The sequence below is a fragment of the Mercurialis annua genome, linkage group LG1-X, assembly GCF_937616625.2.
Source record: "Mercurialis annua linkage group LG1-X, ddMerAnnu1.2, whole genome shotgun sequence".
Classification (NCBI taxonomy): domain Eukaryota; kingdom Viridiplantae; phylum Streptophyta; class Magnoliopsida; order Malpighiales; family Euphorbiaceae; genus Mercurialis; species Mercurialis annua.
Genome location: NC_065570.1, coordinates 67,720,277 through 67,747,092, shown reverse-complemented (window position 1 = coordinate 67,747,092; position 26,816 = coordinate 67,720,277). Strand labels below are relative to the sequence as shown.

The window sequence follows — 26,816 nt, the reverse complement described above, 5'->3', positions numbered from 1 at the left end:
AAATTAAGTATTAATGTAACTTCTCGCAAATACGCGGGATTGCGACTAGCACTTATATAATTGAGAAGACCAAACGAGCACTCTCATGAGTTTCCAACTTAGATAAAACGCTTATTTAATTTTTAAAATTTGTTATTGATAGATTCATTAGTTTTCCAATTTGAATAAAATATTTATACTAAATAAATATTTTTATGAATTTCAAATTTAAATAAAATACTTTTTTAGATTCTACAAGTCATAATTAATAAGTAATTCATATTATTTCTTTTAATTGAAGAAAATATTTATTTATTAGTTGATATTAGATATTAGTCATTATTTGGTAAATAATTATTAATTAGATTCTGTGCAAATGCACGGTCTTACAACTAGTTGAATTAATACTTCATAGTTTCAAAGTAGAACATAATTAAATTGCTTCAAAAAATTTGAAAATATATTTCAAACACAATTTTGGTTTATTATTATTTTTGAGATAAATCTTAGCACCATGTTTTTTTTCAAGTTTATTGTAGTCAATTATTAAGCAAGCAAACACAACCATTTAAAGATAAAATCTGCCCATTAAAATTTCTTGTTTTCTCTCTTACACCCAATAAAAAAAACAAAACTGAAGAGAGAAAAAAACTGTGATTTTCCTCCACTGCTTCAACTTTCATTATCTCTTTCAAGAATTACAGTCACAAAGGTATTAGCTTTCTCATCTTAGCACTTACTACATGCAACAATCTTCCATTTCAGGCCATTGTTTTAACACATGGCTTCAATTACGTTATCCATAACTCTACATTCATTTGATTCAAACAAACCAGCTTGTTCTATAAACCCACTTCAATTTCCCACTATTACCTCACTTTTTTCAATTTCTAGTTCTATATCTTCACCTAGAGCTTGTGTAGTCACTGCTTTTAATATATTTAGCCCTGTTAAAGTTTCTAGGATAGACACTGAGTTGTTTGAGGATGATATTGTTTTATCAGCAACTGATGATTCGGTTCATGAGAATTTGATTGAGCATTCAAAAGATGAGACTAGGAAGAAATCTAGGGGTGGTTTGAAGAAATGGGTAAATAGAAAAGTGGGTTTTAAATTTAGTTATAAAATGAATGATATTGAGCAAGAAATAGAGGAGTTTTTAGTGTATGATGGCGAATTAGATGTTAATTACTGTGTTGTTCATTCTAAATTGAGTTTACAACATTGTAACTTGATTTTGAAACGGCTTGAGAAGTGTAGTGGTGATAGTAAAACTTTGAGGTTTTTCGAGTGGATGAGGAATAATGGGAAGTTAGAAAAGAATGTGGTTGCTTATAATGTGGTTCTTCGAGTATTTGGTAGGAGAGAAGATTGGGAGACTGCTGAGAGGTTGATTAGGGAAGTTTATGGTAGCCTAGGTAGTGAGCTTGATTTTCGAGTTTTTAACACTCTTATTTATGCTTGTTCTAAAAGAGGGAACATGGAATTGAGCGGGAAATGGTTTCGGATGATGTTGGAACTTGGTGTTCAGCCCAACATTGCTACCTTTGGCATGCTCATGGGGGTTTACCAAAAGGGTTGGAATGTTGAAGAAGCGGAATTTGTGTTTTCGAAAATGAGGAGTTTTGGAGTTATTTGTCAATCTGCATACTCTGCAATGATTACTATATACACCCGTTTAAGTTTGTATGACAAAGCAGAAGAGGTTATTGGCTTGATGAGAGAAGATAAAGTTGTGATGAACATGGAGAATTGGTTGGTGCTGCTTAATGCTTATAGTCAGCAAGGTCGGTTAGAGGAGGCGGAGCAGGTCTTGGTCGCAATGAAAGAGGCCCAATTTTCCCCCAATACTGTTGCATATAATATTCTGATAACTGGGTATGGGAAGTTATCGAACATGACTGCTGCACAACGCCTGTTCCTTGACATCCGGAACGCTGGACTGGAGCCTGATGAAACAACATACCGTTCCATGATTGAAGGTTGGGGTCGAACCGGCAATTATAAGGAGGCGGAATGGTATTATAAAGAGCTTAAGCGATTGGGGTTCAAACCTAACTCATCTAACTTGTATACACTAATAAACTTACAAGCTAAACATGGAGACGAAGAGGATGCCAGTAGAACACTTGAAGATATGCTGATGATGGGATGTCAGTACTCGTCGATCCTTGGCACTCTGCTGAAAGCATATGAAAGGGCCGGAAGGGTTAATAAAGTTCCGTTACTTCTGAAAGGTTCTTTCTATCAACATGTTCTTGTAAACCAGACTTCTTGCTCCATTCTTGTCATGGCTTATGTTAAGCATTTCCTGGTTGATGATGCTTTGAAAGTTTTGGGCGATAAAAAGTGGAAGGATCCACTTTTTGAGGACAACTTGTATCATCTGCTAATTTGCTCTTGCAAGGAGTTGGATCGCCTTGAAAACGCTATTAGGATATACACTCAAATGCCAAAGTCTAAAGATAAGCCAAACTTGCACATTGCATGTACTATGATCGACATTTACAGTGTTCTTGGCAGGTTTACTGAGGGAGAAAAAGTCTATCTGGAACTAAAATCTTCTGGAATTTCTTTTGATGTGATTGCATTTAGCATTGTGGTAAGAATGTATGTCAAAGCGGGATCCCTCAAAGATGCTTGCTCTGTTCTAGCAACAATGGATATGCAAAAGGATATTGTTCCAGACATTTATCTCTTTCGCGACATGCTCCGTATTTATCAACAGTGTGGAATGATGAGTAAATTAAAAGATGTTTATTATAAAATCTTGAAAAGTGACATCGTTTGGGATCAAGAATTGTATAATTGTGTTATAAATTGCTGTGCTCGTGCTCTGCCCCTTGGTGAACTTTCAAGACTTTTCAATGAGATGCTTCAGCGCGGGTTTTCGCCTAATACAATCGCCTTCAACGTCATGCTCGACGTTTACGGGAAAGCTAAGCTTTTTAGCAAGGTAAGAGAATTGTTCTTGATGGCCAGAAAACTAGGATTGGTTGATGTAATTTCTTATAACACGATTACAGCGGCTTACGGGCACAATAAAGATTTCAAGAATATGGCTTCAAGTGTACGCAATATGCAATTTGATGGGTTTTCAGTTTCCCTTGAAGCCTACAATTGCATGTTGGATGCCTACGGAAAAGAAGGTCAAATCGAAAGTTTTAGAAATGTGTTGCAGAGAATGAAGCAATCAAGTTGTACATCGGACCATTATACGTACAACATTATGATGAATATCTACGGAGAGCAAGGATGGATCAATGAAGTTTCCGGTGTTCTGACAGAACTGAAAGAATGTGGATTAGGACCTGACTTGTGCAGCTATAACACATTAATAAAGGCATATGGAATTGCTGGGATGGTAGAAGAAGCTATCTATTTGGTGAAGGAAATGAGAGAGAATGGGATAGAACCTGATAAAATAACCTTCACCAATTTGATTACTGCTTTGCAAAAGAATGATAAATACTTGGAGGCTGTTAAATGGTCCTTGTGGATGAAGCAATTGGGACTATAGAACGCATAAAACTGGTGTAAATATGCTCTACATTGCAGGTATTTTTATTTATAAATGGATGCCTCTTCATACGCAGACGAGCCTGCCTTTAGATACTAATTATGCCAAAAATTAGGATACGTTGTAGAAAAATCAAACATCCATCAAAGAGAAGCAAACGATTGGCTTTTATAGAAATTCTTGCAAAATTGAGAATGAAGTTTCTTTCTGTACATGTCGAAATCCGAATTGTTTCAACTCTTGTTTATTTATGGAATCCAATATTTGTTTATGGAATCCAATATTTACGAATCTACATTCATAATTTCTGACATTGTTTCACTTTAAATTTTATTTGAACAAGTAAAAGTTATGTCTCCAAATGGGAACTTGCCTGCCTTGCTTTATTACAAATACAAAGTAGTGAAAATACTCGAACAGAATACGGCAAAATTATGTTTTTTCGAAGGATATGTTATAAACATAAAGATTCAAAATTTCAAAAGTATTTCTGGAAATGGAAATGAAACTTGAGGCTGACATATAAGATTCAACAAGTTCTCATTCAATGTGGCTTACAATATAAATAAGGAATCAAGTAGCTGCACCAGCAACTGGCATCACAGCTTCACAAGAAAGAACAATGATGCTTCAGGGCAACTCAAAAACGAGAGTTTGAGATTGAGAAGTAAATTAAATCTAGTCAAAATTTCAAATATCCTCTCTTGAATTAATAGCAAAACTGTTGCAGTATTTGTCATTTCCCATACAAATATTAAAGTTAGCATTTTCCTACTACTAGTAAATAATGGATTATTTTCTTCCTATGCTGATAAAATATGTACAGAACACATAGTACATCAACTGAAAAGATTACATCACCTGATTGTGATTAGCTTCCATGAGGCAAATGTTCTATGTGTCATCTTCACCGCAGGCCGATCTACGATTTCTATTATTTCTGGTTAGTCTCCAAAAACCTCACCCCGAATGTTCGAGGATATATTATAAAGCAACCCGAGCCGATTTGCAGTCTTTACTGCTTTCATCTAGTTACTTACGATTGTACAGGCGGTCCGCAAGGTAATCTCTTCATAATCTTTCAGGATTTTGGGACCAGCAAGCCAAATGAGGCTTCTGTTTAGCATTTCTAACTTCAGCTCAACCCCCGTTTGAAAAAAACTTCGGCTCAACTCTGGACAGAAAACCTGTAAAATTCTAGGTGTTCCTGAGCTGAAATTAGAAGCATTAGCACGCATGGCAGGTCTGCTTGAAGAATCAGTTGAAGAAATATGGAGATTTAAGAACTTCTTGCAAATCAAAATTGCCTCTCTCTGGAAGAGGTGGAAACTTCAGCGCTGGATATGATGTCTGGAATTCCTCAAGCAACTGGTGACAATCCAAGGTATAGCAAGGTTCAAAGATCATGAAAGTAGAAGATTAGTACTTATATTATTGAGTTGAATTTGTATCTGAAAGTGGATAAATACAAAAATGACCAAGAAGAAATATCAAAATAACTCATTCCAAGCAGATGCCACCTGTACAGAAAGGATCTAAATTGTTCCCATTTTTAGGTTGAGTTCACCATTTGCTTTTAGCAAACTTTATTTCAAAACTGAATAATATAAATCTGGTCTGGCTCAGTTTAAAATTATTTAAAAATATAGTTTTTCAGTTCGGTTCTAAGAGTACAAAAAAGTTTCAGGTCACTTTTGGTGCAGAACTGAACCCAATAATCAAAAGAAACTGAAAACAAATCGAAACGACTGGTACAGTTATTAAAATCAGGACAATTTGGTTTAAAAAGATTAGAATTTTAGTTTGGTTTGAACTAAATGCACACCCTTACTTTGGTCCATGCTAAGAGCAAAATCAACACAACTCACATTCTCAAGTATTGGCATGCTATAAAGATCCACAAACTTTTCCCTGAGGATTTGATTCATCAGATCTACATCACAGGCATGTGTCCAGAAAGAGTCATGCACACCTGCAGAGATGACTCATTTGTTAGAAGAATTTCATACGAGAGACAGACCTGTTTTAGAAGTGTGTCGTAAAGCTTTTATGTGCAAGACAACTGATGTTAGCAGATTAACAGTATATTACCATGCAAATCAAACTTATATTCTATCCAAAATTATTACGAATCAGAAACATAAAGAACACTGAGAACATGCATTAGGTTCCAACAAATTAGTGTGTGGTAATGAACAGGCTCTCTAGGGGTGTGCAAAAACCGAATAATTGAACTGACCAACAAACTAATTTTGATTAGAAATGAATATTTTAATGGCGACGAATAGAAAATGCCAGGGGACCGAATCTCATCAGCGTTCAACATCATCCTCAGTCAAAAAAAACATTGAAATCAACACAAAAAAGGCCAGTAGAAAATAGAATGACACTAAGTTCTTGGGAAACGGAAGTCAATGGCAAAGAATTACTTATTGAGCTTAAACAGGATGTATATTTAGATTTGATAAACCCAGCAAGCCAAACTTGAAAACGTGACAAATCTAATTATTTGGTTCATTTGTGATAAAAAAAAAAAGAGATGACACGGGACAAAAATGAAGGAAACAACATGAAGTATAAAATCTACTGTAGATCACAAGACAGACCTGCAAATCGCAGATCAGCATCCCGACAAGCCACGGCAGTCATCATCATGTGTGTACCATCAAGGGAATGCACAAAATTTGGTGGGAACGCAGTCCTCTGTTTTCTGACCTCTACCTGGTATATAAAATTTTATCTTGTTTGGTAAATGCTTAAAACACCAAAGAGAAAAAGAGAAACAAAAGCCAAAAAAATTAGAGCAACTTACTGAGTTACCCTCCCGTTGCAGGGCTAAAACCTGAAGTGAAGTTCTTATCTGCAAAAACCAAGTTAAATTACAAAGTGCTGCTAGAAAAAGAGAAGCTTAACTCAGAAATTGGTTACTACATATTAAATGATGTACAGCCATTACTCATTAGTAACAGTTTCTCACCGCCAGTGAGAAAACCAGTAACGATAATATTAGTATGCATCCTATGACAGAAGAACAGTCCCTTTCACTAAATGACTATCCTACTTTGATCACAAATCCAACAAATCGCGCAAGCATAACAGCACATAGGAAAAAAAGCTAAGGTGGGTTCACTATCCTGATCAGATAAGAGGAAAAAACTGACATAATCATGGAGCTTGTTTTAAATCATTTGATGGAGGTATGGTATGACTTCAGATCAACTAAATAAATTGAATTTATCCTTTCATTGTGCACATGATGGAATTCTGATGAGCTTACAGCTAATTTTTTTTTCATCATAACCAATAGTTCCCACCTATTGCGAAATGCTCACAGCCAAATTCACATTTTCCCTACCAATGACAAAAGCAGCAAAAAACACCAGCCCTTGTATTATCAGTATTTGATCAAACAGAAGGCGAATAACCTAACTAATGGCAAAACATCATCAATGCAAAGGAACGTAGCATAAATTGTATGTTAAAGGTGCAAATGTTCACGTCAAGTCAGATCAAACAAAAGGATGACATGACACTCACAAGGTGCCTTTCAGTCTTATAATAGGGCTGCAAAACAGGAAGACCTAAGGGAGTTGTCCACCTCACGGGTTGATCTTCTGAAGAAATAACCTGCAGTACTTTCGTAAGTGAAAAATATAAGATCGTCTCCATCAAATATCTGATGTCACCAAGTTGGTTGATTTAATTGGCCTTATTTTCAAATGTGAAAACCATACCTTTGCACAATCACCTAGCCAACTCATTATATCACGTGCAGCTTGAAATAATTCTCCCAAGGCAGTCAATGTCACCTAAAGAAGGGATAATGTCAACTTAAGAACAAACTAACCAACATGATTGTTTACATTTTCAGGCCCATATTGTATCATTGTGTCAACTAAACATAATTATTCAGATGCACATGCACGTATATTTTGTTGCACAACCATGAAGTCACAGCCTGAGTAAGTTTAAAACTAGGTCCAAACAACTTGACCTAAACGGCTAGCACAAATTGCACCTAGTAGTTGGGATTGGGTTATTCAAATTACATATATTCCCCTTCCACCAATAATGTAGGACCATATGAGTTGGCGTGTGGGCACATATTGCTAACAGTGCCAGATCCAGATCAAACTTTTCAACTCAAGCTCTTAAATACCTGATCCTTTTCAACTATGGGTACCATTGTTTACCTTAGCAGTATAACAAGCTGCACTGAAAAGCAATCTGTCATCGGTAATTTGGCCTTTCTCCTCTAATCTTCTTTTTATTTGTTCACGTGCCCCAACGTAAGTAACACCATATACTGAAGTCATCACTGTTTGTTTAACCAGTTTCCTATCCACCTGAAAAGCTCCCAAAGTTTTAGATTTGGTTGACATTTATGCCATATTCCTCTCACAAGAAAAACAATAATTTAAAAGACTAATAAAAATAAGACCAACCTGATCGATTAAAAGCTTGGCTAATAAAGCATTTTTATTTGTAGCGGGATCCTTTTTGCTGTCTGCTTCTATTAATTCATGGACCCTGCCAGCAAGAATCACTCAATTCTCATTTAAAAAGAAAAACAAAAACTAAATGCACATGAAGACATAATGCCAGAAAGATTCAAGGATCTGATAGGTCTTATGTGATAAGAAATGACTGTAACTTCCATCCCTACGGAAGATATTCAAATACCTAACTTTTTTTATAAAAAAAAAGCAACCAAAAATAGCAGATTATATCAAAACTAAAAAATACAATACATATCGCATCTGAAAAACAAATGTCAGCAACCTATACACTACCTGGCAGCAATTTCTGTATAAACATCAGCTGGCTTCTCTCCGGCAACTAAGTTAACTGCTGCTGCTTCCGGCTGGAAATCATGTTTTCCATGCATAGATTAATCAGTTTGTACCAACCACTAATAGAAAGGCGTAGTGAAATAGAAATCATAACAGGAAATTGGATATAGCAAGTGATAAATTGCAGGTCCATCATCACATCACTGAAGGTCTTTGGGCCACAAGGAGAGCTTTCAGGATAGAACATTTTATCTTAATTTTGAACACTCAACAAGAAGCATGGAACATAATTTAGTTCCCAATTGAATACAAGAAGCAATGATCTGACAAGCCTCATTCATAGCCCCTCAATGGCTAATCCCCAGTGAGTGAGGCTCCTAATAATTTGAGCTCATACTCAAACATCGGCATGAAATGTTAATTTCTTTCCCAATATAAGTATACCATGTGGCTGCAAGCTAAGTTACTTTAGATGAATTTCATACAGTTGAACCTGAAACATCCTAATTAAGTAGTTCAAGGTTTCAAACATCAACGATGTGTTCTTTTTGAGAAAAGAAACCAATTTCCATTCCTTTTTTGGTGAGGAAAAATAATTTGTACATAAGCACACTATCATGTTATCTCCTATTACTTGACAAATAAATAAGAATTTAACATGAAACAACCTTTAAAGCCTTAACATCCGGTTATGCAAAAAAAAAAGTATAGGAAGGAAAAAGAAGAGAAGTTATACAGCATAATTAGAAGGCACGCGTAAATTTGATCAACAATTACCCCTTTATGTCACAAGCACAGACTCTAAAAGGATGATTCGTGCACCACATGACCAAATAACAATCTAGGGGATAAGTGAGACCATCACAGAGCTTAAGAGAAATTCTGGACATCACGTAATCAATCACGATTACTCGCTAACTATGTTTTCTGAGAATGGTGGCAAAAAATAAAAAAATAAAAACATGCAAAACACTATGTGGTTAACAGAACAATCAGCAGAAAAGATAATAACGAGACATACACTGTTTCTTCCCAGGGCTGCATAGTGCTGTAAGCCATTGCATGATCCATCCTATTTGAGGGTAGAGACAGGGAGAGAGAGCAAGCAGGAATTAACTCTACATTAGCATCATAACACAAAAAAAGACGAAGAGAGCTATAAAGATCACAGTATAGATATGTGCAGGCAAGACCAATCTAGCATCCCGGTACAATTGGAAAAGTACTTCATGTACCATGACCATGCATTAGATGAGAAATTAAAAACATGTTAATGACAGAGATACCAGAACTACAGATTATATAATAGTAACAAATGACAATAGGTGCCAATACCTAACCTTATAATAAGAATGTGAAGTAATCAGAAATTTCAATTTAAATATTATGTAAACATATCTCAGTTTCCACACATAAAATCAGAGACAAAGATATTGACTTTGATATCAAGCATCTTATTCTAATAACAGACGAGAAATGCACATTATCACCAGCCAAATTGCTGTTCACAGGGTTATCGCTCTAATCAGATGGAACAAAGAAATCACTAGTAAATCTTCACAAGTGCAGATTCTGGTGCACTGAGAATGATATCCTAGGAAATTCTCTTTAAATGAATTATAGTGCCCAATTTCCTACATGTTATAGAATGTCAGCCAGTCCAAATAATTTTTTTTAAAATCTCTTCTGTAGAGAAAGCTCATTTTAAAGTGTCATCATAGCTAGTTAAATGAGACCGAGTTAAGTTGCACAGAGTTGAGGTCAACTAACTATTGATTGTAGATATAGTTTCTATTTGCAATAGCTGCAATTATTTCTGCTGCTATTTATGCTTCTGGCTAACAGTTTACCTGATGGATTGGCAGGTGAGAGATGACAGTGTGTGGTGATGGGCTCTTTAAGGCTTCTGAAAGATTAATACAAGCAGCTAAGCACTGGAAAGGATCCTCGGCTGTTAACCACCAGCGGTTTCCATTGACAGGGTTTTCAGCGGAATCAAATATGTCAGCCAAATGATTTTCCACAAATGCTAGGCGCCCATCATGAGACAGTTTTTCAACTCCTCCTGAATACAGGTTTGCCAAATGTATCTTCAGCCACCGTAACCCAGATTTCCCTAACGGTCGTCCTCCTGCAAATTCAAGAATTCCTCGACACAAATCAGAGCTTAGATGAGTCAAATGTGGATGCATTGGATATGCACGTCCTCGAAAATCAAGATTGTGAGGATAATAAAATCCCTCCTCATTTTTCAGTTTTCGAGCCACCTGTTTCAAAAGGAGCTCGTTCAGAATATGTCTGTCATGGGTATCAAATGTAAGCATAATATATGCATGAAAACTTCTTGGTAACTAAACTAGGTCAATGACTACACAATCAATTTGCTTCAGTTATCAAGTGAATTTACAGTTACAGATTGGTGTATATAAAAGCCAATGGAATTTGACTTGACATGATTGATACCCATCTCTGCTATACATGCATTCAACAAATAACTTAACGATGCACCAAAAACAAGATTTCGTATGACTGAAAAGATACTATAATAAAAAAATCTTACAGAAAGCTTAAGTTCAGTGTCGCATCGTTGAGAATGTCGCTCGCGATTTGTCTTCTTTGCCTTCCTCACATTCCATCTCCAGCTTTGAAGTTCTGTTAAATCCTCGGATAGTGGTTTCTCTGGTATTGGGATCTGAAACCAATTTGGAAAAAGAAAATCAGGTAACATAAACCTAGTTTATGTGGGATTTCGAGCAACCCTCATTTATAGTTTATCAAGTTATTGAACATAAGAACTACAGCTGTAAGTATCCAACCTACTATCTTCAAACTAAGATGACTAATAAATTTTTCCAAGGGTAAAACTATATAGCAATTAACTTGGAGTTTTATGATGATCAAGTCTTGACACATGAGCATTATTTCAGAAGAAGAGTGAATCATAGGATGCCAGTCCCCAAGTCAAAAACTGCTGATGAAAGTCGAACAATTCTTTTGTAAAAACAAATACAAGAGATATGAAATTTAAAGTTGCACTAACATCTTCTCGGTCAACTAAGCCTGCAATGTTGCCGCCCCTTGCCCATATAGTCTCCACAGCATCAAGGACTCTTCTGTTGACCCTCCATTTAGTGTTCCCAAGTGTGTCCAAGGCCTGTTCACATGCCATTTAAGAACCACATATAATCATGCTCCAAGTTTATTATTCACACAAGGAATAGTCGCAGCTTGAATTGAAAATTGCATGATCTAAGCTACGGTAAGATAATGCGAGCACAAAAAACTGAAATTAATTACTTCAAACCCTATTATAAATTACGAAATTAAGAATGCGTGTTATGCACCTATGATAGAAAGATTTATGTCAATAAACCAGGCAGAACAGAAAACACAAATCTAAAATAAACAGGCAAGATAACAGCAGTCAACTCCAAATTAAAATAATCACATGTGAACCCTTTAAAACGAATTGAAAGCAGTTGGTAAATCATAAGAAATCAACCAACAAATTATTTAATTCAACTCTCTCTGGATGTTAAATGGTACACATAACTGACATCATCAAAAATGCACAAAATATGTCTCAAAATACTATAAATTTATAATCTACCTGAATGCAGCAAATGTAGAATTAAACAAAAGACAAAAGAATAAATAAAATAAAAGAAGCTAATATCTCCTCACCTCATATACTTTCTGCATATTGTTTGCAGGAATACTCTTAAGCGCATCCTGTTGCTTCCTAGAACCATGAGTACGCATGATGTATGAAGGCAGGAAGAAGTGCCCACCCTTGTCGTACCTTCCAGGTCCAGGTATTTCAAATCAGAATATAATTAAAGTCCAAATTGCTTCAAACAAACATTAGCTACTCTGCATGTCCAAGTGCAATCTATATATTACTTCATTCTTTAGTATAAGCTTTTATATAAAACAAGATAAATATTGAAGCTCTGGCTCACATTACGAGAAAATTACATATTGCAAAAGCTATGTAAGAAGAACAGGGTGTGAGGTAGGGAAGGAGAGTTGTGTCGGGGGTGGGTTTGCATGGAGTAGCGGAAATTAATGAGGTGTGTTTAATGAGGTGTGTTTGTCAGTACGTTGATTCCAGTTAGAGGGGAATACTTTCTAGTAACTACAATTTTCTTCAATTCCTACATGTAAAAGAAAAACACTACAATAACTAGGCCGTTCTAACTTTTATCTTTCATGGTGAAAAATCAAAAGTGGCTCCAGGAATCTAAGAGAATTGTTGCACCACATAAAAAATCTTATTTAAGATGTGTGTGTGAGTTGCATGTTTATTTTCTAACGATTCTATAAAAGCAAAATGAAAGGAAATAAGAAAAAAGATGAGGAGAAAATGAAAACCCCTAGTTAACAATTAGTTAATCGCTGATTTAAACTGTGGTCATAGTTCCATCAGGCAAAAATTGTGGTCATAATCAAACCACTATAGTAACATCATTGCAAAAACATAATGAAATATTCAAAATGCCGGGGTCATATCCATATTTGATATGTATACCTAAAGCCAACCACCATTCCCTTTCTTCCCATCCCTCTTTTCTTATCTCTACAATTTAGAAGCTATGCATTTTTTTGTAACTTACGGTGCAATCATTATATCGACTCTTAAGCCATTTATAGCAATTGTAACAGCAGTTTTGAAAGAAAATGCAATACACACAATTCTATATCAGCTATGACTGTATATCAAGCATACCCTCTCCACTTTTTTGGAGGTACCAGCATAGGAAAATAAGGAATCAACATATGCTTAGCCTGCATAAGGAAAAAGGTACTATATTAGTCGAGTAGCATACAGTCAAAAAACAAGGATATGCATTAAATGCATAGAACTTGTGATGCAAAAAGAAATTCGCCAGCAACACCATATGCTGCAGATAGATTAACACTCGGGATTTAAGATCTTTCATACCGCTTACAGCTGTTTTCTTTTCTTACAGGAGGACCATAAAAAAGTCATGATGACGTGTGGTTAATTATTTTGGATTCATTAAATGACATGTGTAATAACAGCAAACATGAGATAGTAACAACGCAATAATAACTAAGTTTGCTAAAAGAAGTTTCCTATATGCAATTTGAGCATGCAGGCTTAGAATTAAAAATGCAGCGGAAATCAATTTGAAAAGGACCAATCAGAGAGTTCAAAATCAAAGAGATATCTTAACTCACAGATCCATCCATCCCCTTGAGGATCAGGGAATCACATTCTATAACTCCATACTTCTTCACCATTTTCTGCCTGCAAGACCACAGAATTAAACTAAACATGAAAATTTGAAACTGAGAAAACAAGATAATAAAGCAAAACCTGCATCATTCAGAATTTTATGATAAGTAGCTAATAATATGAGACTTTAATGTCTAGAAATTAGCCACCTCATGAACGAGGCAATGCCCAAAAAGTAATCAACAGACATCTCACCCTGGACTATTTTTTACAATCTTAAATTTGTGCCTAAATGCCGGTCGAACATCTGGTGGAACATCTGCTGATTGGTTAACTGGAGGTTGCACAAAAGCTGTTTCAGTTAATAGTTCTATCAGGCGACATCCCAGCTGCACAATTGAAATTAGCATAAGTAAGGGAAAACGTATAGAGAAGAAACGAAAAGAAACAAAATGTCATCAATCTCAAAACAAATCAATTAGACATTTCAAAAAGACAAGCAAAGAAGGCAGAATACCTTAGCCTGCTTATCTCGACCCCAAGGTTTCATTTCTTCATTTTTCACCAGCTTTTGCACATCGGACAGCCTCTTTCTTTTAATCAAACAATTAACACGTTTTCTGAGTATCTCCTTCTCCTTTCCCAGATTTTCTTGAGCATCGCATGTCGCAGTCTTCCTCTGGAAATTCTTGGTTTTTTCCAAGAAACTGTGAATTCTTACCTGAGATGATACAAGAATGATTTTTCTTATATATTCACAAGAGTGTGTTCAATTTTGACATATGTCAATAATTTAAGTTTAGCTTGTAATAAAATGATCCACTTTAATTCCGAGCCGACTATCCAAGTATTTCTTTTGAATCACCAAACATGAAATCTCCTAGATTTAGTTAGAAAATTCTCTCTCAAATACTGCCCTCAAGATGGACAACATCCTTGTAACTAACAACATTTACACAAATCAACTACTCAATCTTAATTCCATAGTTCTACATCCTCCACAGCATTCACCAACCCTAGTACTAACATGATTCTCCATAAAACAATTAAGGACCAACAACACAAAAAATGAGAACTTTTAACACAGTAACACTCACCTCCTGCTCTATAGCCATGCCAATTTGCACCGCAACCTGGACGACGGGCACGCACCCATCTTCATGGCCAATCATCATCAGCCCCATCATCTTATGCATAACAATCACAGCCATTTTATCAGCTGGCAACAGCTCAATATGAGGGGCAAATGCAGCCTTCTGCTTCTTTGACCTCTGAAAATTCTGCTCCCCTTCTATAGCTTCTTTCAACGGCTCAAACCAACCCAAAAACAAGCTTTTAACATAAGGCAAATTAGGAGCCAACTTCCTCTCACACATTTCCTTCACTAGACCTTTATATTCCTCCACCATTCCCTCCCATGCCTCAGTCTCTTCTCTAATTTGCCGCCTCCGCAACAAATTATACTTCTTTTTCTCAATATCTTTGAACTCCAATTTCACTTCTTTATTAGCTACTTTATAAAGACTCTTGAAAAAAAGAGCTGAAATCCAAGGTGGGTCTTCGATAAAAACTCTTTTAGGTGATTCCTGATGCAAAATTTGATGATTGTGGTTAGTGGGTAACTCTAAATTAATCAAAGATTCAAGCTTTTTAATAGGGTTTTCTAGAATGAGATGTTCTTCAGTGGCGTCATGTAAAGGGTGAAAAGGAAGTAAATTTCTGGGGAATTTGGTGATTAGAGGGAAAGAAGAGGAAGAGAGTGAATTGTTAGATAGAGAATGAGAAGTGGGAATCGAAAGGAAGTGGAGATTTTTATGGGGATGTTGAGTTCTGTTGATTTTTGGAGGTTTTGGTGGCCAGTTTTGGTACTGAAATTGAGCTCTTTGAGTCATGGCTACTGAAGCTGTAGAAGCCAGTTTTTATGGGTGAGTATGCATAACAGAGTGAAGAAGATGGAGAAGATGAGGAAGAAGATGGACAAAGGGAAACCTCTCTAAAACCTCTTCAATAGAGAGTGGTGGTGGCTATTCTTGAGGTTCTTATTTTTGTCCCTTCTGTGAAAATAGGATATTTTTGCAGTGAAAACAAGCACAAATTCTCTTTTTTTTTAGGAAAAAAAGATAGAAAAACTGAAAGTAATTAACACTCAAATTAAAAAGAGTCAGAAAAACAAATCCATAATTAATAAAAAAAATGATAATTCTTGAAATACATGTTTTGTTAATTTATTTACATTTTTATCTGTTAAATTTTGATTTTCTTTTTTTACTTTTTTTATTTATAAAAAATACTTAAAAAAAATATCACAAATAACTTTTTCAATTTTCAATTTTGATTTTCGGTTTTTTTCAACCGAACCGACCAATTGCACAACCTTATTTTTCAGTCTCTAATAATTTATTTATTTTTCATAGATTTTAACCTGGATTTTTTTTTTATTTTTTTATAGTGTAATAATATTGTATATATAGTGTTTTTATAGTATAAGATTAGTGTGTATATAGTATATATATATAGTGTATTTATGTCATCTTGTAATGTTTTTTTTGGTCTATACCATGAAACACTACAAATATACCATAGACACTGTAAATGCATCATAGATATACTAAAAAATGGCAGAAATACACCAAAAAACACAGGTATCCCTAAAAACACCAGAAATACACTAAAACGGAAATATATTATAAAATTACTACAAATGCACCATAAATTAATTTGTTCTTTACAAAATCAGTAGCAATAAACAAATTTATGAATAAGAGAAAGAGAAAATAAATAATTATATGTATAACAATTTTATAAACAAAAAATTATAAATATACAATAATTTATTTACAAAATGTTTAAATCATTACAAAAAACCTAAAAAATTACATAAATCTAAAAACGAGTCGATAAATTCATAGCGCGAACGGAAGAGAGGAACGGACTAGCGCGAACGGAAAAAGCAAACAAAAAAATGACCGAAAACGACGAGAAATCCATCGAAAGTAAACGAACGGAAGCGCGAACGGAAAAGCGAACGGAAAAGTAACCGGAGGAGAAAAACTGAAAATCAAACGAAAAAGAAGAAGAATATAAGAAAAAAAGAAGATAGAACTTTGAGAGGAGAGAGGAAAAAAAGCGGTTATATAAAAATTTAACCTAAAATGAGATAAGGCTTCTATATATAGTGGGTACTTTTGTAAATAAGTTAGAAAAATAGGCAGCGTAGAAAATGCGGGAAAGATGGGCCAAAATGTTGTAATTTTTTTGCCAAAAACAGGTATTTGGAAAATAATTCCAATATAAATTTATCATAATTTAAACAAATAAAATTAATATATACTATTAATGACGAATTAAAACAAATTTAGGATGTGATTTTTAAATGGTACTTAATTAATTTGTTTTTTTTTTCTGTTAATCTAATTTAATTATTTATGTATTAAAAATAATTATACGACATCTAGGCCCCGATTGAATTGGTGGTTTCTAGAGTTTACAAATTTTGCTAAATCTATGAATTTTAAATATATAAAATGTGAAATTTTATAAAATTTCACCTTAGTTCGAATATAAAATCAATAAATATATAAAAATATTTTATCCGAGTTGAAAACTAATGAGAATTATATATTCAATTTAAAATTCATAAATATCCTTACTTTTGATAAATATTTTATTCAAATAACTAATGAGAATTATCTATTAAAATACAAACCCTAGCCCCCAAGAGTTTTTTTTCTTAATTTTTATCCGGTCGCCGTTAATGGTTTGATTTTCTTAATTGACGGTAGTCATCCTTTTATTTATGTTGTTTAATTTCATAAATATATAAATAGCGATTTTTTTATCATTTTTTCTCGATGGATTAAAATTTATCAACGGAGCGCAATTCAACTACAAGAAGCGAAGATAGATTCAAAATAGTTCAATAATGAAATGGAATCGTTTATGAGCTATATAAGTTATATTTATTTTTCATTGTTTATCTTTTTTCTGTATATTTTATTTTATCTTTTCTCTGTGAAATGTTTATTATCCTTTCTCTGTGAAAGGTTGTTGTCTTTTTTTTATAAAGGAGTTATTAAGTGGTGATTGAATGGATTGTTGTGAGTTTACGGGTGATTGGAGAAGTTTGATCGAAAAGTGATTGAAGACTGCACTTATTTAGCGAAACAGTTAATAATTTATTTTTATTTTCGTAAATAAGTTCTGCGAATCAGACAGCATGTTATCTGTTCCATGTCAGGTTATCGGGTTTAGTTTTCGAATTATTCCAAATTTCTTATAAATGTAACCGTTTCATATTTGATTTCATGAATTTAAAAGAAAATACTTTAAAAAAATTAATAGTTTTATGTAGATATCTCTCAATTATATAATTATATTGATCTATAGATATTTTGATTCATAAAAGATTAATCTGAAAAAATATCCCCTCAAGCAAGGATAGTATAATTTGGTCTAAAACTTCTAAGGGGCTGTTTGTTTAGAGTAAATTAGGCCCTGAATGGGAATGGGAATGGCCCATTCCCATAGTATGTGTTTGTTTCACAAATTAAGCCCAGGAATGGGAATGCTAAGACCCCTGGAATGGGAATCATCCATTCCCTAGCATATCCACTTCAATCATTCTCATTCCTGACCTAATTTTCTATTTCAAAAAACACGATGCTTTACTATTTTTCTCTATTGCTCCATCGCTACTGGTGCCACTGCTCAACTACCGCCATCGCCTCCACTTTGCAACTGCTTCCGCCTCTCTGAAGCTGCTTCCGCCTCTCATCAGCTACTTCCGCCTCCACTCATCAGCTGCTTCCGCCTCCACTCATCAGCTGCTTCCGCCTCCACTCAGTAGCTACCGTTCATCTACTCTGCAGTTATTGTTCTGCTACTCCGCTGTCACAACTGATCTGCTACCTCCGCCCCTGATCTGTTATCGCTACCGCTTATCTTACTCCAGTACGTGCTTGTTATGTTATAATTTCAACAATTGTTTGTGTTTTTCATTTTTGTTTGTGATTGAAGTTACAGTTACAATTATTGTTGTGTCTCTGGGTTTTGTTTGCATTTCGGTTTAGTTGTTGTTATCTTTGGTGCATTGTAATTTTGATTATGCTTTACCCACATGCAAGATTGGTGTTCTGTTCTGTCTTTTTTTGGTTAATATGCTGGAGTATGAGCTTGCTGCAACTGGTAAGTTGCTTGTTTGAGTACCTACTAATTAGTAAAATCAAACTAATAATAGCCTGCTCTTGATATGATTTTGATGTATTTCGTTTAAACTCAGAATCAGTAGGTATATGCATTAAATGAACAAAAAAAAAAGAATTTGATATTTGATATGAGAAACATGCTCATAAATGCATTTTTTTTGTTTGCATTTGAATATATTTGGGTTGCATCACAATAGGATTATAATGTGGTTCGTTTTTTTTATGATAATTTGAAGTTGGATATTGAAGTTGGTTATTATAGTGGAATCATTCTCATTTCTGTCAAGTGTGATTGATTGTCTCTTATGCATATTTGATCTTGCTCTTTTCTATTACTGATTGGCCCAACGAATTTCAGGAAAGTGTATTATCTTTAGGTATATGCATTAGTGTTACTTCTAATTACTATAGTGGTGTTGTTGGTGCTCTCATTGTTTATGTTATTAGTCGCGATACTACTTTTGAAAGTGTCGGTCGTTGGCTTGAAGAGCTCAAAAGTAAGTGCCTCAACTTTTTTTTTTGTTGGTAGATTGAGATTTGGTTAGATTTTATGAGTGCCCTTTTAGCTTGGGGTTTTGTTCATTTGCTTAAACGATTATGTGAGTATTTAAATTTTTGATCCATTGTTGTGTTTTTCAGTTGCTTAGTGAGCTTAAAGATAAGTGAAGTAATTATCTTTTTGTTGGTTTGGTTTGATTTTAATTTGATGAGTACCCTTTTGGGTTTTCTTTGCTTGTGGATTTCTTGATTGAATTAATGATCTAGTGGGCATGTTGTATAGCTTTTGACTGCTGCATTTATTCTGGCATGCTAATTCTGTTTGTTGCATTGACTTTGATTATGTAATCTTTGAATATTTTGAGCTCATGAATTAACTGCTTAGTCTCATGTGATTTCATTGTCCGCCATCTCCATTAATTTCACTTTAGATTGGCTGTATTTGTTGTTATGTTGCTAGATTAGACGAGAAGTTTGCTTTAGCTGAATACATGATCTACTGAGCATGTTTTATAGCTTTTGACTGATGCATCTTCTAATCAACAAAGAATTAATGCAATAGAATACTAGACCTGGGATTTAATTGTATACAATACCCGATGACCAACTTTATAATATGAAAAACCTGTGACGTCAGCTCCTTCTTCTTGAAGCACACGTATGATATCATATTGTAACATGAAATTCTTGACCACCCTCTTTTCTTTTCTCTGCATAATAAGATAAAAAATGGAGATATTTCAGGGATTTTTTGGGAGGTTAAGCAGACAGTAATTGTCAGCAATTGATGTATTTTTTGCACTTAAAGATTATCATGTATTTTTTTGCATTTGAAGATCTATTAATCTTACCATCTCGGCTCATATCATGCATTCTGCTTTGTTTGAATGCTTGATAATATGTTGAGTGTTTAATTACTTTATTGGTTTCATTATCTTATGTATTTGGTAATTTGACTCATTTAAATCTAATTGTATTTGCAGGTTAATTACTCCAAAGCTATTGGCAGTGTTTTCGAGTGTTTCAATTTTAAAATTATCATGTATTTTTTTAGTTTATAGATTAGAACGATGTTGATTAAAACGTTGATGTTTGTGTTATAAACAAATTATTCTAGACATATTTCTAATGAATGATTTAATTGCAATTTATAAAAATTATGTATTTAATTATCTTTTATTTTTGTGTAATTTTTAAATTTTTTGAGACATAAAATTGTAGTTTATGGATTATAACGATGTTGATCAAAACGCTGATGTTTGTGTTATAAACAAATTATTCTAGACATATTTTTAATGAATGATTTAATTGTAATTTATAGCAATTATATATTTTAATTATATTTTATTTTTGCGTAATTTTCATAATTTTCAAGACAATTAATTGTAGAGTTAAAAATTGAATTGATTCCCATTCCCATTTTAAATTATTGCCAAACAAACACAAACTAATGGAATCATTCCCATTACTTGATGGAACCAAACAACATGGCAAAATTTCCATTCCGATTCCCATTCCCATTCCCGACTTCGAACCAAACACCCCCTAAATGGTTTCTTTCTTTCTTTTTGACAATAAATGGTTTCTTTCTTATTTAGCTCTTATGTTTGCACTCATTCATATGCAGACTTTTTTGCTTTGCTGATCCATAAAACAAAAACAAAAAACATAATTTTTTAGGCCCAGCCCAATTGTTTGAATAGGCAAAGAAGTTTTTTTTTTCAAAAGAAGACATAATTCTTCATTAAAGTTTATTGAAAATACAATTAAACTCTTTCTTTTTTAATAAAAATATACCGATTGATTAATAATATAATTTTTAAAATAATATACATATAAATGATTTTTTTTAACCTACAAAAAGTATAATATTTTTAGTTTTTGTATGTAATTGTTATATATTTTATATATGGGCGGATTAATCGGACTACTTTTCAAAAATAATTGAAATAGAAAATATACATTTATCATATAGAATCCATATATTTAGTGGACTACTATTTTCCGCCCCTAAATTATTAAGTACCGCGCCCTTTTTTTACCTAAATACCTTTTTACCTTTTCCTAATTCTAAAACTGACATTCAAATCCTCTTAACTCACATTCAAACACGAATAACAAAAATCTTGGGTGAAAATTTCGAAATCTAATCGGGAAAGAGGACGAGATAACACGATAAGTTTTTCGTTTAATTTTTAAAAAAAATCGAAAAATAATTTTTTATTCGAAAAATTTCATGGGGACGTTTTTGAAAAATAATCTGGATACGCCTCCCCCTCTGGGGAGACATAACCTGGGAACGTCTCCCCCTCTGGAGAAACGTAATTTGAAAACGTCTCTCCCTCTGAAAAAACATAATCTGGAAACGTTCAATTAAAAATTATCGTTTTCTTTGTTTTTAATTAGAATTAGTTAGTTTAGATTAATTCAAATTAATTAGTTTAGTTTGGAATCGTTATCAGCCATTACAATTTCGGGACTGGAATGAGGTTGAGAGGAAAAGAATTATTATGTGCTAGTTAAAAGGGCAAGGAGATAATTAGAAAAGGCGATATCTAGTAAATAGGGGTTGTGCTGGATAGAGTAAAACCCTATATTTATATATCTAATGTTCATTTATATTTATTTTGTTTGACTTTAGTTATTGTATTCCTCTCTTTAATTTTGACTTTCGCCATAATAACTAAATTACAATAACCAATACAAACTAATAAATGACATAAATAGTTACTTCTATACCCCTCTATTGATAATGGAGCTAACTAATACTATTAGTATGTTAGTCAAATTCTCATTAAATATTCACCATTTTTCCATAAACAGTTTAAATTTAAATGAGGGTAAAGATGAAAAGTTAAAAAAAAATTATAGTTAAGTTAGTTTTGTCAATTAGAATAGGACACCAAAAACTCCATATTTTGTCAATTAAAATGGCACGGAGGGAGTATTAATCATTTTTCTAAAGTATATAGGTATGTAAGTACTTGCATGGTTTAAAGCACATAAATAGTACAAAAAAATAAGTTTCACAGCTTATGGAAGCGGACTTTGTATTTATCATATTACTAGTGAAATCCGCGAAAGACAAACACAAATCAATTCTATATAACCGTTATGCATTTGCAAGGGCAACGCGTTATGGCTTGATTATGCAAAGTTCAGATTTTCTACGAAGTTAAATGACATTCAAATCCGACGAACTGATTATAATCCTAAACTCTAAACTAATACTAATTAAATTACCTAAAACTCTAAACTAATACTACTTAAATTTAATTAAACACACTAAAGTAATTACTTATAATTGCTCTAAACTAGTTAATTTTTATCTCAATTATTAATTTATTTTTAAAATTAAAAAGAAATTATTGTCGGCGGCGGCGTTTTCGGTCGTCGCCGGCACAGAGAAGGGAAACGTCTCCTGGAGACGTTTCCACAGAGAGGGAACGTCTACAGGAGACGTTCCCTATTTGGGCCGACGCGATCCCAGAGCGTAGACAAAAATTCAAAAAAAAAATTAATCGATACACTCGTTTTGGGATTGTCGACACTCGTTCCCCGACGAATCGTAAGCATTATTCGTCATTATAATCGATGTATTCGAATCAAGTTGAGACAAGAAGTTTTTTTTTTAGTTAAAGGGCGAAATGATAGTTTTCAAAGCGGTATCTAGTAAATAGGGGCAGCAAATAGTAAAACCCCCTTTTTTTTGGAAAAGTTAGAATCCATTAGAATAATATTAAAGTACAATTTAAAAAGTTATTTGACAAAATTTAATTATATGATCTTTCCATCTCTAATCTATCAAAAACTTAAGAAACAACAAAAGAAAGCAAGTAAAATAACAAAGGAAACAAGCAAAAAATTAATCGAAAGTGAGAAGACTCAAGCCGTTGATCTCGCTAAGGTTGCCATCTTGGGCCGCAAACGATGAATAAAGTTCCGTTGCGTGCGAGGGTCTTGATTTTGAAATACTTCCGATTAGACCTTGAAACCGCTAGATCCGTTGAAGTTGAGTATTTCCGATCATCTTTGTCCATTGAATTCTATGAAATTAAATAGAAAATCCTTCAAAATCTTAGATCTACAAGAAATTGAATCTAAAATCCGAACAAACACTAGAAATTCTTAACAGATCTAAGAAAACAAACCACAAAATAAACATAAAATTATAAAAAAAAAATTAAAGAAAAGGATAAACTCCATATCGGAGAGTTACATAGTTTAGAGATTTTATTGAATAAAGACTAAAGTTATATATTATTTTTTATTTATGGACGGAGAGCAGGTGATTTCCAATCGAAACCGGATAATCACCTTCTCTCACTATTTAAAGGATGAAAATGAAAAAAAAAATTAGAGAGAAGGAAGAGAACAAATTTAAAAAGAGAAAGAGATATGCATCATTGTAATAGGATTAATAACTTAGTGCAAACACCCTTAGCAAATCAATCATTAAAGAAGTCTGATTTAAATTTCAAGATGCAAGTGAGTTGGTAAGACGCTCTCCTATCTTAAATGAGTTAGCGGGTTTGAAACATACTCATGTATGCAGCAGTTTAAAACTTAAAAGCAGAGTTTTTTCTTCCATAAGAGACCTACCCGACTTGAGTGAGATTAGTCTGAATGTGTAAAGTTTAAATATTGCCGTTTTATAATTGAAACTCGTTCAGAATATCTCATGGTTATACCAACAAAACAAAAAAGTCCACTTTAAAAATTTATTTTAACAAAAGAATTATGAAAAGAATAGTATTAATCCTACATAACAGGGCATCAATATTTTTAAAAAAATTACTTTAAAAAAATTCAAAAAAGAAATAAAATTACATGAGAAAGCTATACTTCAAATTTTAAAAAATTATAGTTTTAGTATATATTCTATAATATAATATTTTAATTATTAAACAAATTATGTTCTACCTTAAATTACAATCTGGCTTCGTCAATGCAGACGGCTGCTTTTTATATAATAAGATTAACTAATAATAGAAAAGGTACCAACGAGTTATAGTTCAAATAATATAAATACTGGACATCAGACTGTCAAGATCGCGAGTTCATTTTCTCCCACAAGCGCTCCCCTCCTTAAAGAAAATAATATAAATGATCGGCATGATATACTCAAAAATGAATTAAGAACTAAATATTGATGGTGGACGATTTCTTTTTCTTTTTTGGTTTGAGAAAATGGTGGAAGAACTTAAGTAACAAAGAGTGTGCACACAAATGACGGTGTCAAGCTTAAAATGGGGGTTCGAATTCTATTTATTTTTAGTTAATTATGTAATTCACATTATTAATTAGGAACTCGTGATTCACACAATGCACACACATAAATAAATTGTGAAAAATTATTAAATAAAAATAAAAGAACACAAACAAGATTACAATAATCAACTTTGTTTTCCATAATAAATTACTCCAACTTGTTTTTGTTAATAATGCACTACAAAATATAAATACACACATGCCATTTGATGTGCTTCCTTTACAAACATTTGAATATATAACCTAAGAAATCAAAAACCACTTACCCATATCTAACTTTATATACATTTTTGAGGATTAATAGTCATTTTTGGCTCCTGTAGTGCTGTTTATAAGTACATTACTATATATTTATGTTGCAACTTGATCATAATTAACAAGATATTAATGATTAAAATGTAATCATCCTTAATTTAATTAGCTAATCACATGATACTATGCATCTCAATATTAGGTCTATTGCCATTTTATTAATTATTACAATGTCATTGCTTCTATTCATTCCCCACTAACAGAAAATAATTATATTTATGTGATGATAATGATGATGTTGTGCTGAGATTAGCATCATAATTGTAGATATAAGGATTAAGAAGAAGTAATTAAGGAATGCATATCCCGGAAATAACTATAAAATGTTTGAACTCGCTAGTTTCAAATATATCGGCTCAATCTCACATATGTATTATAATTATGTGATTGATTAGTTTAATTCAAGTTGCAATCACTTGCAAGTAGGAGAGTTTATAAAGTTTTCCAATATTTTGTTTTGTTTAGCTATATGATATTTGATCACTATAATAAGTATGGGTTACTCTAAATTTGAATCCGATAGAACCATATGAGCAATAAATCTCCCACGAGGAAGTCAACTTCTCGGAAAGTATATTTTCTAAGAAGTTAGCTTCTCAATAAGTTTAATATAAATTCTTTATTTCAATTTTTATTTATAAAAAATATAAGTTAATCTTAATGTAATATATTATTTTTTGAAACTAATTAAACGACATAAATAGCTTTCTATATCTTTGTATTATAGAAAATTATACACTATCTTTTCTTTCTTTTATATGAAATCAATAATAATTATCTACTATTTATCGATTCTAGTCTCGTGATAGTAATTTTTGCACTAAATATTTAAAAATATTATTTATGTGGTTGAAAATGTTAGACTTTTACGGATCAAAAGAGTTTGAAATATCTTTTGAATCGGAAGCAGTTAAATTTGAGACATACAAAGTAATAGAACATACGAAGGATTATTAATTGATCTAAGCATCCATTAAGAAAGTAGACCTAAATTATATTTTAAAAAAATAATCTATTTTTCAGTCTACTTACTCTAGCCAAACTGGGCATAAATTTTAACTCAGTTGCATACCGGAGATTCGAGTTTAAAACCTTTGTAGCAATATTTTATGTTTCAAAACCTTAATTAAAAATTAACTACTGTTATTAGTATTAATTTAATTAGAAAAAAATACTAGAATCAATTAATTGTACTGAATACATAATAAAGATAATTCATTCTAAAATGGTGTAAATGTTTATCAAATTTACTGGCGATAAATAACAATATAGTTAACACTCTTTGACAAATAAATAAAGTAAAAATTTAATTTCTAATACTATATTACATGCTATCTTAGCATTTGTAAAGATAATTATACTTTTATTCAACAAATAATTTCATGTAAAAAACAATTTATTTCTATTTGCACATTTTATATTTGAAGTAAACTATAAAATGTCAGCAAATCAATAATTTATTTTAAAAATAATATTAATTTTTAAATGACATGACGTATGGTAAATATAGATTGATAACAACACAAATACTATTCTTAGTAAATTTACATCTAACTTTTTTAAAAAAAAAATATACTCCCTCCGTCCCACTCTAATGAAATTTTTGGTGTTTTATTGGCAAATAATCGCAAGTGTACGATATCGCTCAAGTAATATAACTTGGAAGACCAATAATCGATCCCACAGAGACAATGGACTTAATCACTAATTTCAAATATTTTTTAATCGGCTAGCTAGAAAAATCAATAGGGTTTTGTAATTTAATTAAACTAATATAAACTGAAAACAAATAATAAAATAGGGTTTAAAACAATAATATTAAAAAGTTCAAGGATTGATAATCCCAAATAAATAAGCAAAATTATGGAATAGGATTTCTTAGTGATTTTATCGCGAATCGAGCTATTCTAAAGCACCGAATCCCGCCCTCTCAAGCCTCAAAGATCCGAATAAAATCACAACCTAATTAACTAACCAATTATTAACTCGCTCTCACGATATTAAAACTGAATTAAATAATCAAATTATAATTATTA

The 26,816-nt window shown here is 32.7% G+C and overlaps 2 protein-coding genes and 1 long non-coding RNA gene across 4 annotated transcripts; 2 read left to right on the top strand and 1 right to left on the bottom strand.

Moving 5' to 3' along the window:
* The first annotated feature begins 573 nt into the window (after nt 1-573).
* Nucleotides 574-3,780, top strand: LOC126665202 (pentatricopeptide repeat-containing protein At4g30825, chloroplastic). The gene has a single exon (XM_050357924.2). It carries the CDS (start codon nt 761-763, stop codon nt 3,497-3,499), a length of 2,739 nt encoding a protein of 912 aa, XP_050213881.1. The 5' UTR covers nt 574-760; the 3' UTR covers nt 3,500-3,780.
* A 407-nt stretch (nt 3,781-4,187) lies between these two features.
* LOC126665201 (DNA-directed RNA polymerase 3, chloroplastic) lies at nt 4,188-15,555 on the bottom strand. Of its 2 annotated transcripts, XM_050357922.2 has the most exons (19): nt 14,593-15,554; nt 14,013-14,216; nt 13,751-13,884; nt 13,498-13,567; nt 13,022-13,080; nt 11,977-12,094; nt 11,333-11,446; nt 10,853-10,984; nt 10,143-10,559; nt 9,314-9,364; nt 8,293-8,363; nt 7,945-8,029; nt 7,693-7,845; nt 7,234-7,308; nt 7,037-7,126; nt 6,312-6,359; nt 6,106-6,220; nt 5,368-5,471; nt 4,188-4,867 (listed from the first exon to the last, which is right to left on the bottom strand). In XM_050357922.2, the coding sequence occupies exons 1-19, from the start codon at nt 15,385-15,387 to the stop codon at nt 4,757-4,759; spliced, it is 2,946 nt and encodes a 981-aa protein (XP_050213879.1). In that variant the 5' UTR covers nt 15,388-15,554; the 3' UTR covers nt 4,188-4,756. The 2 variants fall into 2 exon arrangements, 1 of the variants encoding a protein (XP_050213879.1); XR_007637562.2 differs by lacking the exons at nt 4,188-4,867; nt 5,368-5,471 and having other exon boundaries at nt 6,127-6,220; nt 7,037-7,113; nt 14,593-15,555.
* A 2,410-nt stretch (nt 15,556-17,965) lies between these two features.
* On the top strand, nt 17,966-20,376 carry LOC130015006 (uncharacterized). The gene is made up of 2 exons (XR_008789993.1): nt 17,966-18,445; nt 20,181-20,376. It is a non-coding gene; the product is annotated as an uncharacterized LOC130015006 (long non-coding RNA).
* The last annotated feature ends 6,440 nt before the right edge of the window (nt 20,377-26,816 follow it).